This window comes from Toxorhynchites rutilus, chromosome 2 (genome assembly GCF_029784135.1).
Source record: "Toxorhynchites rutilus septentrionalis strain SRP chromosome 2, ASM2978413v1, whole genome shotgun sequence".
NCBI lineage: Eukaryota > Metazoa > Arthropoda > Insecta > Diptera > Culicidae > Toxorhynchites > Toxorhynchites rutilus.
In genome coordinates, this window is record NC_073745.1 from 267,977,590 (window position 1) to 267,994,614 (window position 17,025).

At 38.7% G+C, this 17,025-nt stretch overlaps 2 protein-coding genes across 2 annotated transcripts; both read left to right on the top strand.

The window, feature by feature from the left end:
* Window positions 1-6,040: 6,040 nt before the first annotated feature.
* Window positions 6,041-8,802, top strand: LOC129766875 (uncharacterized). Its single transcript, XM_055767477.1, has 2 exons — window positions 6,041-8,570; window positions 8,621-8,802. The coding sequence occupies exons 1-2, from the start codon at window positions 6,041-6,043 to the stop codon at window positions 8,800-8,802; spliced, it is 2,712 nt and encodes a 903-aa protein (XP_055623452.1).
* Window positions 8,752-9,750, top strand: LOC129771210 (uncharacterized). The gene has a single exon (XM_055774630.1). It carries the CDS (start codon window positions 9,050-9,052, stop codon window positions 9,722-9,724), a length of 675 nt encoding a protein of 224 aa, XP_055630605.1. The 5' UTR covers window positions 8,752-9,049; the 3' UTR covers window positions 9,725-9,750.
* The last annotated feature ends 7,275 nt before the right edge of the window (window positions 9,751-17,025 follow it).

The following is a 17,025-nucleotide window of genomic DNA, read 5'->3' on the forward strand; positions in this document are numbered from 1 at the left end:
AGTTATTCTGTAACAACACAAAAATGGTCAATGAGGGCCCTGAGTTTTGAACTCATGATCGATCGCTTACTAAGCGAACGCGCATCCAATGTGGGTACGGAGACCCCGAATAATGAATTATATCAGGTTAAATAAATTGATTGTTTATCAAGGAACAACCTTCAAAATCATGCTCATTAGATAGAGAATTGAATCGTTCATCTTTCCACGTAATTCATTTTTTTCTTGATCGTGATAGACTGGACTGAAACGTGAGCATGGGTCAATATAGGATAATATACAGAATTTCGAAAATCAAGAAAAGCTGTTCGAGTAGAGTTAACGAAGTTATTCGATCGGGAAATATTATACCTATCTTCCAGTCACAATTTTATTATTCGGAATAGGGTCTGAGAAAAGTTATAGGCCAAGTAATATGGCTGAAATTAATTATTGTAATGAAAATTGAAAATCATTAATTGAAAGGACCCAAAACACATTCTCGAGATAGTACTCATTCGATTTAGAATATTTTTATCTATGTTTAGCAAAATTTCGTTAGTCGGAAGAGGGTTAAGAAAAGTTATAGGCCAAAACCTATACAACTTCTATGGGAGAAAATAATTAATTGAAAGAAAATTTTAAAAAAGTTATTTGAAACGACCCAAAACGCATTTTCGAGATAATACTCATTCGATAGAGAATATTTTTATTTATCTTTAGCCAGATTTTCATTGCTCGGAAAAGGTTATGGGAAAAGTTATTGGCCAAAACGTATACGAGTTGTACGGGGGAAAGGGTCTGGCCGGGTAAGGGAATATAAAGTGTTCCCAAACCAAATCACCAGCTCTGTGGAAAATATTGTATAAAAATTTTGACTATTTTTCGAATCCCTATGTAATTCGCCATAGGATCTATGGTGAAAAATGTACCTTTCTATTTTTTAGCACGCCATTCTGAATAGCTTCGAGATAAAAATTTGGAAAAAATGGGTAGGTTATATCTATGATATAACCGCAAGGTTGACGAGGGACTACCTTAGCTTAGCAATCATTTGTTCATATTGATTAAATTTTTGATTTAAAGACAAAACAAACTTCCGACTTTCATGTATTTGCAATGTCGATTTCTCCAACACTGCTTGGTTTTGAAGTCTGTGTTAGGGAACACATTTCGGTGAGAACAAAAGTCCCCATACTTTTATGTATTTGCTATGCCGATTTCCCCGAGGCTGCTTGGTTATGATGACTGTGTTGGGGAAACCGTGAATCGGGCCAATCAAAACGAGGCAGTTAGGGCGTTTATAACGCTTAATATTTTACAGTTATTCAATTGTTCATCTAATGAAAAATAACATTTTATTAATTGCGATAGACGCGTAGAATTATTCCCTATCAATTGATGCAAACATCTTTCCGATCAAGTAAGAAATGTTCAAGTTATGAGCATTCGGAATCTTTCATTTTTTTCCTGCATGTTCTGTGTCTACGTCTACGGTTAGACGTAGTCCCACGCCAAAATACTGAAAGTTCAACTTACTATGATATATCGAGGAATATTATTAAAAAATAAATTCCTCAAAAATTGAAGTACTAAAAATCTTGAAATATTGTTTCTTTTCAAGATTTAGAGATTCAGTACTACTCTAATTCGTATTTAAATATGTTCGTATGTGTTTTCATATATTTGTGTTTTATTTCAGAAAACTTAGAGAACTATGCGGTACGAAAATATTTAATAAGTCTAAAAATTCTCTGTAATTCATTTTTTTTATTTTCCCGAACTCTATAATGGTATTATATTCATGGGTTCGTAAAAAGTTCCCCAAATATTATCACCAGCACTATGGAAAATATTTTATAGGGTACCAAACTAGAAAATAAGATAATTCTCCTATCTGGTTCATTATAAGAGCTATAATAAAAAAAAGAGTTTATCTTTTTTTCCTCATATTCTCAATAGGCTTGGAAATGAAAATTTGAGAAAATACTCAAAGTGCATCTACTATGTTGTACCACGACAAATTATAACAAGACTCGCGTAAAAAAATCCAAGGTGTATAGAATTTATTCATCATCAAATACGAATTCGAAATTTTCGTTCAATCAATAATATCTCTGTACTGAATGGTCCTACAACAACGTTATAGAAATCAAATGAAAGATAGTTAATCACGTTGATTGGATTTGCTATCTTTGAAAAAAAAAAAGAAAGAAATCGATTTCTCATTTCTTCCCGATATTTTTTCCCTACATCTACATACATCGAGATACAAATTTCTCTGTAAAATATTCTGCCTAAATCCATGTAAATTATGCTTTAAAGTGATTTGATATTTCACGATTTTAAAGCATTTCAAAAATCGCCTAAAAATTTCGGCTTCGCACTCTGTTCCTTCATTTTTTTTTCAAGTGTGAAAAAGTTCTATTTCCATTTTTGTTAAATTTATAGATTTCCCTCCTACAACTTGTATACATTTTGGCCCATAACTTTTCTCAGATCCTTTTCCGAATAATAAAGTTGTGGCTGGAAGATAGGTAAAATATTTCTCTATTAAATAACTTCGAACAACTTTTTTTGATTTCAAAATTCTGTATATTATCCTATATTGACCCATGCTCACAATTCAGTCTATAACTTTTCTCTGTCACGATCAAGAGAAAAATTGAATTATGTGGAAAGATGAATGATTCAATTCTCTATCTTATGAGCATGATTGTGAAAGAAAAAAAGTTGTGAAAGTTGAAAAAAAGGTTTGTGGATCTGAGCCTAGAGGCTCGGACGGGATCTTGACATAGGACTGTGATTGTGTGTAGTAATTGCATTTAAATTGAGTTTTTCATTGTTCAAAATCTGTATTTTTTCTCTCTTTTTATACATCAAATGGATGCCCTGGAAAAACCGTTCCCTGTATGAAATTGTATCCTTTAAATGGGTTAGATGACATAACGTGGTAGAATTCGGCATCACATTCTGTTCAAAAATGTACACAAAAATACCATTAAAGCCATTACTACCCTTTTCTTCTGTTTATTTAATCATGCAGCAGAAGACAAATATTCATCATGTATCATCTTTAAACACAAGTAAATAGTTAAGACCTACATAAATATAAGCCTGAGTCAAATCAATCTATGACCACAAAAATATATTATATAATATATATCGGGGTGGGAGCGAGTGGATAGTGCAATCGAAAGAAAACATACCCAATTAAATCGTCAAATTGTTAATTTCTTTACTATATTCACTGTTCATGTTTCAATAAAAAAAAATCTGGATAAATTTCCTGTCTAATGATATATAACACAACATATGTCGCAATAACCATTTTGAGTAATATGCGTTTGAAAACTCTTAATAAATCGTTACATTTTTCGTAGTGACCCGCCTATATAGAAATCAAAGACATAGTCGTATGTCAAAAAAATTGCACACAACAAAAACTTTTATCCGCTAACTTCACACAAGTCCGTAACGGAGGAACGCGGAAATGAGAAAACTCGTGAGCGTGAAAGTGTTAAGAGAAAAATGTACACGAAAAAATTCGGCTCTTTTACAGCTGGATTGCGAAATGAGCCTAATGAAATAAACAGATGGGGTAAAAAAAAAGTTACAGAGGCCTACTTCGTTATTTGCTTCACATCGACACCTACTGTGATTGCATTGTCGCAAGGTAACAACAAAGAGAAACGTATTCAGTAGTTAACTGCGGGAGATATTTGAATATCATAAGGGGCTGTTCACATACCACGTGGACAACTTTAGGGAGCATAGGGGTTACGAAAATGTCCACGCTTGTCCACGGTGAGGGGGGAGGGGGTTTTGATAATGTCCACGTGGATACGTAGGGTAATTTTGTCAAGTAAAACGTTCAAGTTAATAGTCAAAATTCAATGAGATCTGTTTTGTATTCACACGATTTTTTGAACTTCACACCCGCCCTGAGTACTCAGTATTCATCAATAAAAAGACTGAACTGCCTGAGAGTGCTGCTCGTTCAAACATCCATATTTTTTCATATGACTGAACCTTTTTCCTGAAATGTATATTCTGAATGTAACGCACATGAACTAGGATCCATCAATTTATTCCAATCGATAATAGAGGGCCATTAAATCCGTCAGGATAAAGACACCCAATAACACAAAGAATGTTGGATTTTTTGTAGTATTAAAAATTACGACTTAAGTGCGGGTTCTTCTTCTTCTTCTTTTTGGCTTTAAGAGGGTTTAAACTTTTCAGTTCATTCGCCTCATTAAGTGCGGGTTGAATTCAGCTTTTGCTCTTGATGACAAAACTGTATGGTTTTTTTTCGAGAACTCTCAAAGATTTCTGAACGTTGAAACGAACAACAATTTCTTCCATGAGTGTACGTGCCGTATCTCTGGAGATCTATTTCTTGCAATGATGTTGTTCTTCATTGATGTCTGGTAACTTTTGTAATAGGCTCCTTTTGAGTTGTCTGGAAAGTTCATGCTGCTACTGCTGTTTAATCAAAAGAAAAGATTAGTCCTTGATGCACATGAGTTAGTAAATTAGCACAGATGTCGAAAATCACCGTTCATGAGAGACGAAACAACACGAAAAACGCTACAATGCATGGACTACATATGAGTCCATATTACGGAACCCGATCGGATTTGACATATCGCAATCCGAACGAAATACACTTTTGCATTCTGCATTTCAAGGTTGCAACATTTGCACAATCCGATAGGATTTTACTCGATCAGATTGAGGGGGATAGAGACACGAATTTTGGACGTTTCTTTGAGCTCCGAAAAAGTAAAACAACGAATATTTTTACCATCCATTATATCACTATCTCTATCTTTCAACAATAAAACAAAAATTGAAAGGAAAAAAATATATCCATAATTAGAAGCTGATCAAGTGAGGGGGTTCAAAGAAAAGTTGTGCCATGGCGTACACGATTCCAGCCCTTCTGGTTATCTGAAACAAACAAATCGAACAGATTCTGAATCAGTAAAGATGCCACTATCGCATGAACCTCGGACAAGTCAAAAACGTGTTTTTGACAAAATGGCGGAAATTTGAAGAAAAAAAAGATGTTTCAAACATTTTGGCGTAGGACTACGTCTTTCATTTCTATACTGGGGTGTAAGTTCAAAGTTTCAAAAACGAAAGAGTGACGCTGGACTGCAAGGTTTTGAACGTTAATACCTCGTTACCGGTTGAATGGAGTGTTTCAGTTTCTGTTCTGCTTTCGCATGGAACAGTCGTGAAAAATTATATGCGTGTGAATGCGCCCGAGCGAAGGAATATTCGCACCCATGACTTGTTCCCGTGATGCAATCCAATAGCATCAGTTTCTGTTCTGCTTTCGCATGGTACAGTAATTCAAAATTGCCACATCACGATAAAAGCGAAATGAATTGTATGCAAGGTTATAAAGACATTATTTCGTTTTCACCGTGAAATGGCGCCCTCAGTTTCTATTCTGCGCATGGAGTGATCATGAAATATATACCAATGTTCGAGATTTCGGTCTATGTTAGTATCAGAAAGGGATACTTTGCTAAAAACGCATTCGCTTTGCAGAAATTGCTTTAAAACCGGACATCAAGCAAGAACTTGCGAATCCAAATATAGCTGTAGAAACTGCAAGGGTCGTCATCATACGCTTGTGTGTTTTAAACCTGGTAAGGATTCGAATGTCAAAATAGCATCAGTCGCAAGAAATGATTGTAACTCCGAAGAAGCTGGCTGTTCATCAGGTTCTAATTCCTCCCGTGTGGCAAACACTGCAGCAAGCAATGTTCAACTGTCTGGAAGTGCGCAGCGATTTTCATCATCGATTTTATTGGCAACAGCGGTGGTGCTGATAGAGAACTGTGAAGGCAGTTGGTATCCAGCTCGCGCACTTTTAGATTCTGGTTCCGAAAGTAATTTCATTTCCGAGCGGCTATGTCAAAGGTTGAAACTGAAACGAGACGAAGTGGATATTTCAGTTCTTGGAATTGGGCAAGCTGCAACCAAGGTTCACCATAGGATACATACAGCAGTTAAGTCTCGGATTTCAAACTACACGCGGGAGATGAATTTCCTAGTCCTACCCAAGGTCACGGTCAATCTTCCTACAGCAACGGTAAATACCAAAGGTTGGTCCATCCCAAATGGAATTAAGTTGGCGGATCCTGCATTCTTCGAATCCAAGGCGGTGGACCTGGTTCTTGGCATTGAGGCATTTTTTGAATTTTTTGAATCTGGAAAAAGAGAAACATTAGGAGAAAATTTACCAATACTCACCGAATCCGTTTTTGGGTGGATAGTGTGTGGAGGATTATCCGTTCCAAACCATGGCATCCACATCAACTGCAACGTTTCTGCTTCCGAAAAACTGGACGATTTAATTGCTCGATTTTGGTTCTGCGAGGAAATTGGATCAACGAAATATTCACCGGAAGAAACACGCTGTGAACTATTTTACCAGCAGACTGTTCGGCGAGAAGCAAATGGACGGTACATAGTGTCACTACCGAAAGATGAAGGCGTTTATCCACGGTTGGGCGAGTCAAGGGACATCGCATTCCGGCGTCTTCAGGGAATTGAGAGGAGGTTGGCTCGAGATTCCACATTAAAAGATGAATATACCGCATTCATGCAAGAATACCTGGAGCTAGGTCATATGAGGAAAATTAACGCTGATGAGCGTGATAGTGTGAAGAGATGTTATTTGCCACATCACCCGGTTATAAAGGAAACCAGCACAACTACCAAAGTGCGTGTCGTCTTCGATGCTTCCTGTAAGACGTCCACAGGTGTATCTCTGAACGATGTACTACTGACAGGGCCGGTGGTACAAGATGATTTAAGATCAATAATTCTGCGTAGTCGAACTTACCAAATTATGCTTGTATCCGACATAGAGAAAATGTTCAGACAAGTTAATGTGTGTCCTATGGATAGAACGTTGCAGAGCATTTTATGGCGTTTTCCACACGAGGATTCCGTTGGTACATATGAGTTGAACACCGTTACCTACGGAACAAAACCCGCACCTTTCTTGGCTTCTCGAACGTTGAAAGAATTGGCAATGAATGAGGAGCAAAACTTTCCACTGGCAGCCAAATCTATAATAGAGGACACATATGTCGATGACATCATCACAGGAGCAAACAACATAGACAGCATAAATAATTTAAAAACACAGCTTAATCAAATTATGGATCGAGGCGGATTCAAACTACGGAAATGGGCATGCAATCGATCAGAAGTTCTGGAAGGAATTCCCAAAGAAAACCTAGCACTGTGCGACTCAGTCGAATTCAAAATGGAAACAGATCGTTCTATAAAGGCCTTAGGATTGGCCTGGATCCCAAAGGGGGATAAATTAATTTTCCAGTTCAACATTCCATCTCCAACAACGATCAAGCAGCTCACCAAACGCCAAATACTGTCCGTCATTGCATCGTTGTTTGATCCACTAGGGCTATTAGGAGCTACGATTACTGCAGCCAAGATCATTATGCAGCTGCTATGGTCATTAAAAGACGCAAATAACAAAGGTCTAGATTGGGATCAACCTGTACCATCGAAAGTTGCAGAGATGTGGTTGAAGTATCATGTGGAGCTTCCATCATTGAATGAAATACAAATAGATCGATGCGTGGTCATCCCCGATGCAACCATGATAGAAATTCATTGCTTTTCGGATGCCTCAGAGAAGGCATATGGTGCATGTTTATATATTCGAAGCCAGAATGTAAACGGGAAAATTCAAGCCCGGCTTCTCACTTCCAAATCCAAGGTGGCGCCATTAAAATGCCAGACGATTCCCAGACTCGAGCTGTGTGGTGCACTTTTGGCAGTACAACTGTACGAGAAGGTACGCGAATCAACGCGATTTAAATCAAAAGGTTATTTTTGGACGGACTCCACATGTGTACTGCGTTGGATAAGAGCAACTCCAACGACATGGACCACCTTCGTGGCCAATAGAGTGGCAAAAATACAAGCTGTTTCTGAAGGTTGTCAATGGAAACATGTTCCAGGTATCAACAATCCAGCAGATATGATTTCCAGAGGAATTTCACCCCATGAAATCACAATGTCCAAGATTTGGTGGCATGGACCAAGATGGTTGGAACAAGAAGAATGTACCTGGCCCGATTTCAACTTAAACAGCATTGCTGAACTAGAAGAGGAACTACGTCCTAGAAAAATCACGAGTAACACCAGTTCCGCAATCAAGGAGTTCAGTGAGTGGTACATTGAAAAATTTTCCACTTACACTAAATTAATAAGAAGCACCGCATATTGGCTGAGGTTGATCAATCGTCTTCAATCAACATGCAAGACTAAGGAGCCAAACACATTCCTTACCACTGCAGAGCTACGACAAGCAGAAAACACAATAATTCGTCGAGTTCATCAGGAAACGTTCATTGATGAGTGGAAGAGCCTATCCAAAGGAGAACCGGTGTCGAGAAAATCAGCGTTGCGTTGGTATAATCCATACATCTGCAAAGAAAATTTGATTAGAATAGGAGGTAGACTATCGAATTCGAACGAAACAGAGGATACAAAACATCCAGCGGTGTTGCCGGCTCGACACGTATTTACTCGTATGCTGATGCGATATTATCACGAAAGACTATTGCATGCGGGTCCACAGTTGTTGTTGGGAACAGTCAGGTTGAAATTTTGGCCATTAGGAAGAAGGAGTGTCGCCCGAAATGTAGTTCACCAATGCTTGAAATGTTTTCGAGCAAAGCCATCAACAGTCCGTCAGTTTATGGGGGAACTGCCAGCAGCACGCGTCACGCCATCTCGTCCATTCCTGAATACCGGAGTTGATTACTTCGGACCTCTTTACGTACGAGTAGCTCCTCGACGTACCACAACGAAGGCATATGTTGCCATTTTCATTTGCCTATGCACAAAGGCCGTGCATCTAGAGTTGGTGTCTGACCTGTCGACTGACCGATTCCTTCAAGCCCTACGCCGGTTTATATCAAGAAGGGGGCTATGTGCACACATCTATTCTGACAACGGGACAAATTTTGTCGGAGCCTGGAATAAAATAAAAGAAATTTTCATAAGAATGAAGAGCAACGATTACCGTGATACGATTTCCAAGGAATGCACCAAATATGGTATCCAATGGCATTTTAATCCTCCACGTGCTCCCCATTTCGGAGGTTTATGGGAGGCAGCGGTCCGTTCTGCGAAAAAACATCTTCTGAAGGTCGTTGGAGAACATCCGGTGTTGGTAGAAAATTTGTCAACGTTACTGGTTCAGGTGGAAGGCTGTCTCAACTCACGTCCATTGACTCCATTAAGTGATGATCCAACCGATTTAGATCCTCTAACGCCAGCGCATTTTTTAATTGGTTCCTCACTCCAAGCACTGCCGGAACCAAGCACCGAAAATATTCCCATCAACCGGCTTAATAGATGGCAGTTGGTACAACGACAACTCGAGGATTTCTGGAAACGGTGGCGCAGAGAATACCTTTGTCAACTTCAAGGGAGAAACAAACGATGGAAACCTCCATTGAAAATCGATGTTGACAAACTAGTGGTCATTCAAGATGACAATCAGCCACCCATGCGGTGGAAAATGGGCAGAATCATCGCCACTCACCCAGGCCCAGATGGTGTTGTTCGAGTAGTGACATTAAAAACTGCCACAGGAATTTTGAAGCGACCGGTAGAGAAAATATGTATGCTTCCGATAGTTGACTGCAATGCCGATTCAGCACAAGAACATATGTAGTCGAAGACTGTTTACATTTCTTTCCAGTATTCCCATCCAAATGAGGAGGATTCTTTGCAGAAATTGTGGAATTTCAGGGTGGGTGAGAATGTTTGGTAGAAACGCACCCCTAAACGCGCTCCTGCGGTTGTTACACAGCGAAAGGAGAGAACGGAGTATGGCAGAGAGTGAGTGTCCTCACTGAATGAACCGTCATCGTCATCACCTACACTATTACCGACGATGATCGAACAAGGGACCTTTGTATGCCGAGATAAAAAGCCAGAATGCTACTAAAAAGGAAGTAATTGTGTTGCGCAAAAATGGTCGAGAAATAATTGTTAGTCTTAAGTCCAATAAATTTGTATAGTTTTGTAAGAGAATAAATGTAGTTTTGTGTAGAGTTTGTCTTATAAAATTTGCGAGTTATAATTTTGTGTTGAGTAACCGAATAAACGGAAACGGAAATTGGTTTCGTCCAGTGTGGATTTGAATAAACGCAGTGTTGTAAATTGGCCCAACCCAAGCTATCGAAGCCGGAAATCCCAACCCTGAGGCGCCAACGATACAACACTCGTATTATTCTCACTAAAACAAAAATGAATCAATTATCAAACATCTTCAGTTGCTTTTATAAGGCCACTCAAATTCCATTGGTTCGTTTCGGGACTACCAACAAGTTCGGAAGAGTTGAATTTTATGTTAATAACAATTCCATACTTATACTCATCCACCCACACACTACAAAAGAAAAACTTTCATCTTTCAAAATATTCATTCATTCATTAATTCAGAATTGATTCAGGTGCAATTTCAAATAAAGATTACCGAGCCAATGGTAGTCCTACGTCTACCTTGCGGTTATATCACAGATACAACGCACTTCTTGTTTTTTTTTCAAGTTTCTTAATATTTTTAACATAGTAAAGTTACGAAATTGTGGTTTTTTATAGGTTCATGCGATAGAGAGATGCATACAGATTGTATTCATAAAAACATAGATCGGATAAGTAGAACTTGAGATATCAGGTCAGCCTCTTCTATGGTATATTCTTAAATGTCTGAATTAGAGAAATATGAAGAAAAACATTGATTTTTTTTTCAAATTTCTAGACTAGAGTACCCTCTTAAAGAACGCAATACTGTGTTAATCTCAAATCCAACCGGATTACGGAATAAGGGTTTCTTTTACCGAAAAACACTTGAAGGGACTTATCTCAATCTGCGATTCGTTTCATAAACGCGACGAAAATACATATTTGTAGCGAATTGTAAAGGGCAAATCATTCACAAGAATGTTGAGTTAAAAAAAATCTTAGCAAGTAAATGGAACCCCGAAGCAGGTTTTCGCTTGAAGAAAGTTATGGCTGGGTCTGGTAGGACTGGGTGAAAATTTGTATCATGAGCTTCTGCCAAGCAACTAGTTTCGATGAATTCCGACAAGTACTGCTAACAGCTGAACGTATCAAAATCAACGATCCATAACGCTTCTAGGGCCCTTCTAAAACTCCACCCGCCTTACTCACCAGATATTGCATCTTCAGATTATTGACTGTTAAAATTCTTGTAAGAACTTCAACTTACTGCATAGCATAAGTTCTGAGAGGATGGAATTCTCAAGTTGCATGAAGGATGCTGAAATATTCAGGAAAAACTGTGCATCTATGATCGAAAAGATGTATGTCTACAAAAATATGCTTCTGGTTTTTTCCTTAGAATCGGCACGAATTTTTCAGGACACTATTTAGCATGATTTAACAATTAAGGGTTGTAGGTCAACGGAATCATCGATCACGATGATACTGCAGATGTTTTGTTTTTACTATGTTCATTATAGCCATCAGGCACTACCGAACCTGTAAAAGCGAAAGTCATTGATATTCAGACGAGAAAATTCTGTTTTCAAACAAAGTGCTTGATTTCATTGTCTGATTTTTTGAAAATTCAAACAGCCAGTCAGCTTTTATAAAAATACTAGAGAATAAGTTGACAATCGATATTTTAAAATGGATATGGAGATAACGTAAGTGGAATTCGGAAGAAAATAATGAGCTCCCGGACTATGTTGAAAAAAATTGAAGATTTCAAGACAAATCGTTACCATTGGTAAGGCTTTAATTTTTATCAATAAAAATATGGAATAGAAAATATAAACAAACTTGTAATGAATTTTAAGCGAAAAAATAGAATTTCTTGATTTTTTCCTCAAAACCGGAGGAATGTCCACTTTGACAACAGGGGGGGGTATAAGGGATGTCCACGCTTGTCCACGAAGGGGGAGGGGGTGTCTAAAATTATACTTTTTCTGTCCACGTGGTATGTGGACAGCCAGTGTTTTGGTGTTATTGTCCACTGAACCAAAAATGAAATTATGTTACTATGATTGAACAAACTAAATATGAGAATGTGTCAATTATTTGATTTTTATATTTAATAATTAAATCTGATAATAGCAAAGTATGCATAGATGACAAATGTCTTATTTTAACGTTATTATCATCCCAAATTTTGTCACTTAATGCGCTCTGATACAACGTTATCAGATGACATTAGATCTGTTAATGATCCATTGAATTTGAAAAAAAAATTTCTTGCCCTCTTATATGCGTCTAATTTTAAGTACTTTTTACTTCTACTCTATTGTCCACAAATAATGAAGTGCATGGGTTAATATTGTGTGACCGTAATGTTATTCTAGTTCAGCATTTGTCGCAATGAATCAAAAACGGATTCCGTGCATACAAATAGTCTTTAACCCTCGGAACCAGAAACAGGAAACATCGAACTTGACACTTCTCCGCGGATAGGTCGACCTTTGGCTGTCATAAATATCCTCCAGAAGGAGATGCTGAGATACATGAGAGTTTGTTATTTCAGTCTTAAATAAGCAATGTTGTTCACATTGTCAAGAGATCCGAACGCAGGCAGTGTTTTGGAGAAATCGAAGAAAAAACAATCACAACTCTTACAAAACCATTAGGTAATCGGATACGGCATAATTCTCCGCAAGGCACGCAATCCATTCTTCTTGGGCCGTACCCTCCCATTTCGTTCCGCCGATAGCAGGCGGTAACAAATGTCCCATTACGGCAAACCATCGGCGCGCATTCGGTACGCGTGATGTATTTAGTGGGAAACCGAGGAAACACCATCCATTCTTCCGAGACAGCCTGTCGTCAACCGCGACAGTCGTCCAATTGTTGCCACTTGCCTTGGCATGCAAACCCGGGTCGGCCATGTGTATTTCTCGCTTCCTACGCCCGACGGCTCCGGGGCATCATATTTCCTAGAACAACTTTTTGCTGCTTCTTCGGGAACATGTGCGCGTGTTTTCGACTTGCTGAAACCCGAACAAGCCCAAGCGGGAACCTCGTTGGAAGGGAATAATAAACGGCTGGGAAGATTAACGTTGACACTTGTTTGTAACCACTTCTTGTTGTTTTCTCCCCAACTCAGGGATCGGAAGATGTCGCATCGTTATGCATAACGTCATCCTCCGGCGTCGAAAGATATGCAGACAAGAATGAATTTAATCCGACCGGGAAGAAGAGATGAAAGCGCTCAAGCTGAAATGTTTGTTATTGCTCATTATGAAGGCATTCCGATGCTTGACGCTGATGGCGTTTGTTTCAAGCAAGCGGAAGATTATTTATTCAATTAGCTATAAGGATTGCGATGTGATTTTGAGCCATAGCAGCCTCGAATTCTCCCGAAAAAAATGTTCAATGTTTGCCATTTTGTCCGACATTGCGATTTTCAGTCATTCGCCGGATCAAGTTACTTACCTTTCACGATTTCGCCACGGTTCGATAACTCACCAGCAGGACCCAATCCCAAAGTTGTTTCCCACCGCCCTATCAGAAAACAGCTCGTTCTGATCTCCCCTGTTGCATTCTCATATATCATGAACGCGCACACGTCTCACCTGCCGCGGTACGATCTGTATCAGTTTACCTTGAAGAAAGTATTGCACATCCCCCGGGTTCCACCATAAAACCTTCCCTGGAGCAGGGCACACGGTGCACCAACATCTTGTAATTAAGAAGACTGTTGCGTGTTCTCTCGGACGTGCAGAGGGAAGCCCCCCAAAAAGGGCACCACAGGCAAGTATTGTACCAATGCGTCGGCACGAGAATCCGCGCAAGTGCGACACCGCGTTCCGCTTGGCAGCGCCCCGAAAGACTTCGAAAACGCAAACAAAACAACCCAAAGGCCGTTGTATCGCCGTAGATCGTAATTTACGCGAAAGCCTTGCGACCTATAACCCCGAGCACCGCAGCCAGCAACAACGGCAGCGCAATGTTTCACCTACGCACCTCCCCACCCCCCCTCGACGAAACGGTCACGATCGTGCGCGATTGGTGCTCAGACACGGAGGGGCCACATTCGCCAATTTCCAATTAAACCGTCATAACTTATAAACCGTACTTAGGTACCGTATTGGATTACCTCGGAAACGAGCGAGCCTGGGATGGGTCGGAAAGCATTCAATTCCGTGAAATTATTACGTGCCTCGGCAGGTCGGAATCCGCCAGCGAAAGGACGCGGCATTCGCGATTTAATTATGTTTTTGTTTGGTAGCCCAGTGTTTGGTTCGGCGTTTTGGCGCTTCTTGGATTATTGTGAATTCGTGTGCTTATCAGAGAGGTGGGTGATACGCAAGCAGGGATCCACGAAAAACAAGCGTGAGCACTAAATTAATGATTTTTTGACCGGTGTTTAATTTGAGCCGAGAGTTATTTATCGATATGTTGTTTTCATATAGCGATCAAATTATAGATTACGAATGGATGCGTATTGCAATAAATTGAAATTACCTTATATTACTACTAGCTGACCAGGCAAACGTTGTTCTGCCAAATAAATTATTTCTAGTGAATATTTTGAGTGTTGAATAAAACACACTAATGTATTGTAAGTGTGTATGAATAGTTTAACGATCTTTAAAATAAATCGAATGTTACCGATAAAAAAACGAGTTAAATGATTTTAACGAAAGGTTATATGATGTTTCTTGGTGTATTTCATTAACGTAACTGACATGTTTGATCTCTTAAAAGTTTAACGTCAACTGAAAAAAGTAATACAAGTTTGTCATAAAGTAGAAAAAATGAAATATAGAAAATCAATATTTATTGCTGTCTCCTTGTTAGAAAATACGTGCATGTGATTTTCAACATGGCTTAGTTTATAACTTGGTCTCTTGGTCTTGGCTTGGTCTCGTTCATAAATTGGAAAACAGCGATACGCCAGCTAACTTCAATGGAGCTGATTAATCGGCCTGTTTGGAATCGCGTTATTTTATCGTTGTCATTCAATCGAGGAGTATTCACATCGGTAATCTAAGTTTGAAACACAGCCAAATTGCTTCCTTTATTCATGGATGTTTTTATTACTCTTCACCGATTTGCAAAACTCAATATTCATATATGCATATGAGTGATCGGATTTTACAATTCGATCGAAATCGACTTTTACACTACTAAATTCGTTCGCCTTGTCGCGAAACAATGGTCAAAATAAGTCATCCGTATTTGTGGTTCAATTTACTCTCTATCTGATCGGCATAGTTCCGGAAATAATTCTAAATTGTTGAAATTTGAATGAAAATTATTATTCGATTTCGTTTGGATGCTAAATTTGTTTTGAATGTGTTTGAATGCTAAATTTTGCGTGTTTATTCCACCCGAAAAACTATTACTATTTTTGCTTCATAGAAATGGAACATGGAGACCAATGTTGTTTACGTCGAATTGCGTGGCAAGGTAGTCACATTTGCTCAACTCGATTGGACTTGAGCTTGAATAGAATGCAAAATTGCGCTTTTTCCATTCAACAGAACACAACCAACAATATGTGGGGACGAATACGATCGAACTTCATTTTGTGTTCGAACACACGCACAATGTCATGACAATGCATTGCGCTCTGGCCTGGCTATAACTAAAGCTGTGTCGGCGTTGCTCATGATAGTGTCTCGCAAGTGAATGTATTATTCCTCGCACCGCTTTTGTTGATTGTGTAGTAAGAATTGCAGTCATTCACTCTCTACCTTCGCGTATATGTCGACCATAAATTGTTGACACAGCTTACGATATCTTGAATTAGTGTTTCTTGACAATGTCAAATCACCATATGATAATCATAAAAATCCTTCGAGCGCGCCCTCTGTTTGTTTCGTCGCATGTTCATAAATATTAAATCAAAATGAGAAATGATGTTCATAATGAATTAAGTATCTGTGACGGGGTCTCGTTGGTATAATGTTTATGCAAGAGATGTTTCGTTAAAGAAACTCTTCTGACTTGCACTGTAGTCACGCGTATTCTTGAGCTTGCCACTCCAGAATACATTCAAGGCGTATTGTTCGTCATCGAAATCTCAACTATTTACTAATAAAAATGACGCAAGTAGTACTACGTTGAGAAGGCAAACCTTGGGAACGTTAGTGCCATTGAAGAAGAACATAGCGAGGGTCGTATGCACGGTGTGTGTCAACGATGAATTCCAGATTATTGTTTTTTCCTCGCATTAAATTTCTCGTGTCACCGTGCTATCATGAGCGCTTGTGCTTTGGATCTACACACGTGCTTTCCAGCTGATGTTTTATCAGGGTTGATGGCAATAGCGTGATTGTCAATTTGTAATCCGAGCAAATGTGATTTGAAGAATTTCGATAACTCATTGTGCTCATTCAAAAAGGCTTCCAGCTCGTCGGAGATGCTCCCTGCTTTAGATGAATTGATGTTACTTGTGTATTTGTAGATGGATGTTCAATGAAGCGGGCGTTACGCCATCAGTCATTGAACAACTTAAATAAATTCGTTCTGTTGAAAAAACGAACAACGGTTAAATTATTAGAATATTTTTGACACAAAAATAATAAAATCGCAATTAAAAATAGGGAATTGGGGTTATATTTAAGGTTATATGTATGGTATGAAGTCAAATTTTTGAAAAAAAATCCAGATATTTTTTTCTGCATAGAGCCACAATATTCGGTATTAAATGTATGGTTATCGGTATCCTACCGGTATCATATATAGTTTACAACCTATTCTCATACCTACCAAGTATTTTGAGTATAATTTCATCAAAATCGGTCGAGCCGTTTCGGAGGAGTTCGGTAACAAACACCGTGACACGAGATTTTTATATATATAGATATTCAGGTGTGTGTAATGAATGTTGGATCTGGAATAACGAGATCGATGCTTTTACGTGCGTTTGTTTGATATCGAACACGCTGTGAAAATGCCATTGTTTTAAAGTTGTTTATTTTTACAGGCTCTGTTACATAAGTTCGAAGGAGCCGAACTCTT

Coding starts and splice junctions, on each gene's coding strand:
- LOC129766875 (XM_055767477.1), top strand. CDS start 6,041: ATGAATTTCCTAGTCCTACCCAAGGTCACGGTCAATCTTCCTACAGCA. Junction 8,571..8,620: donor GGCTCGACACGTATTTACTC/GTATGCTGATGC, acceptor GCGGGTCCACAG/TTGTTGTTGGGAACAGTCAG.
- LOC129771210 (XM_055774630.1), top strand. CDS start 9,050: ATGAAGAGCAACGATTACCGTGATACGATTTCCAAGGAATGCACCAAA.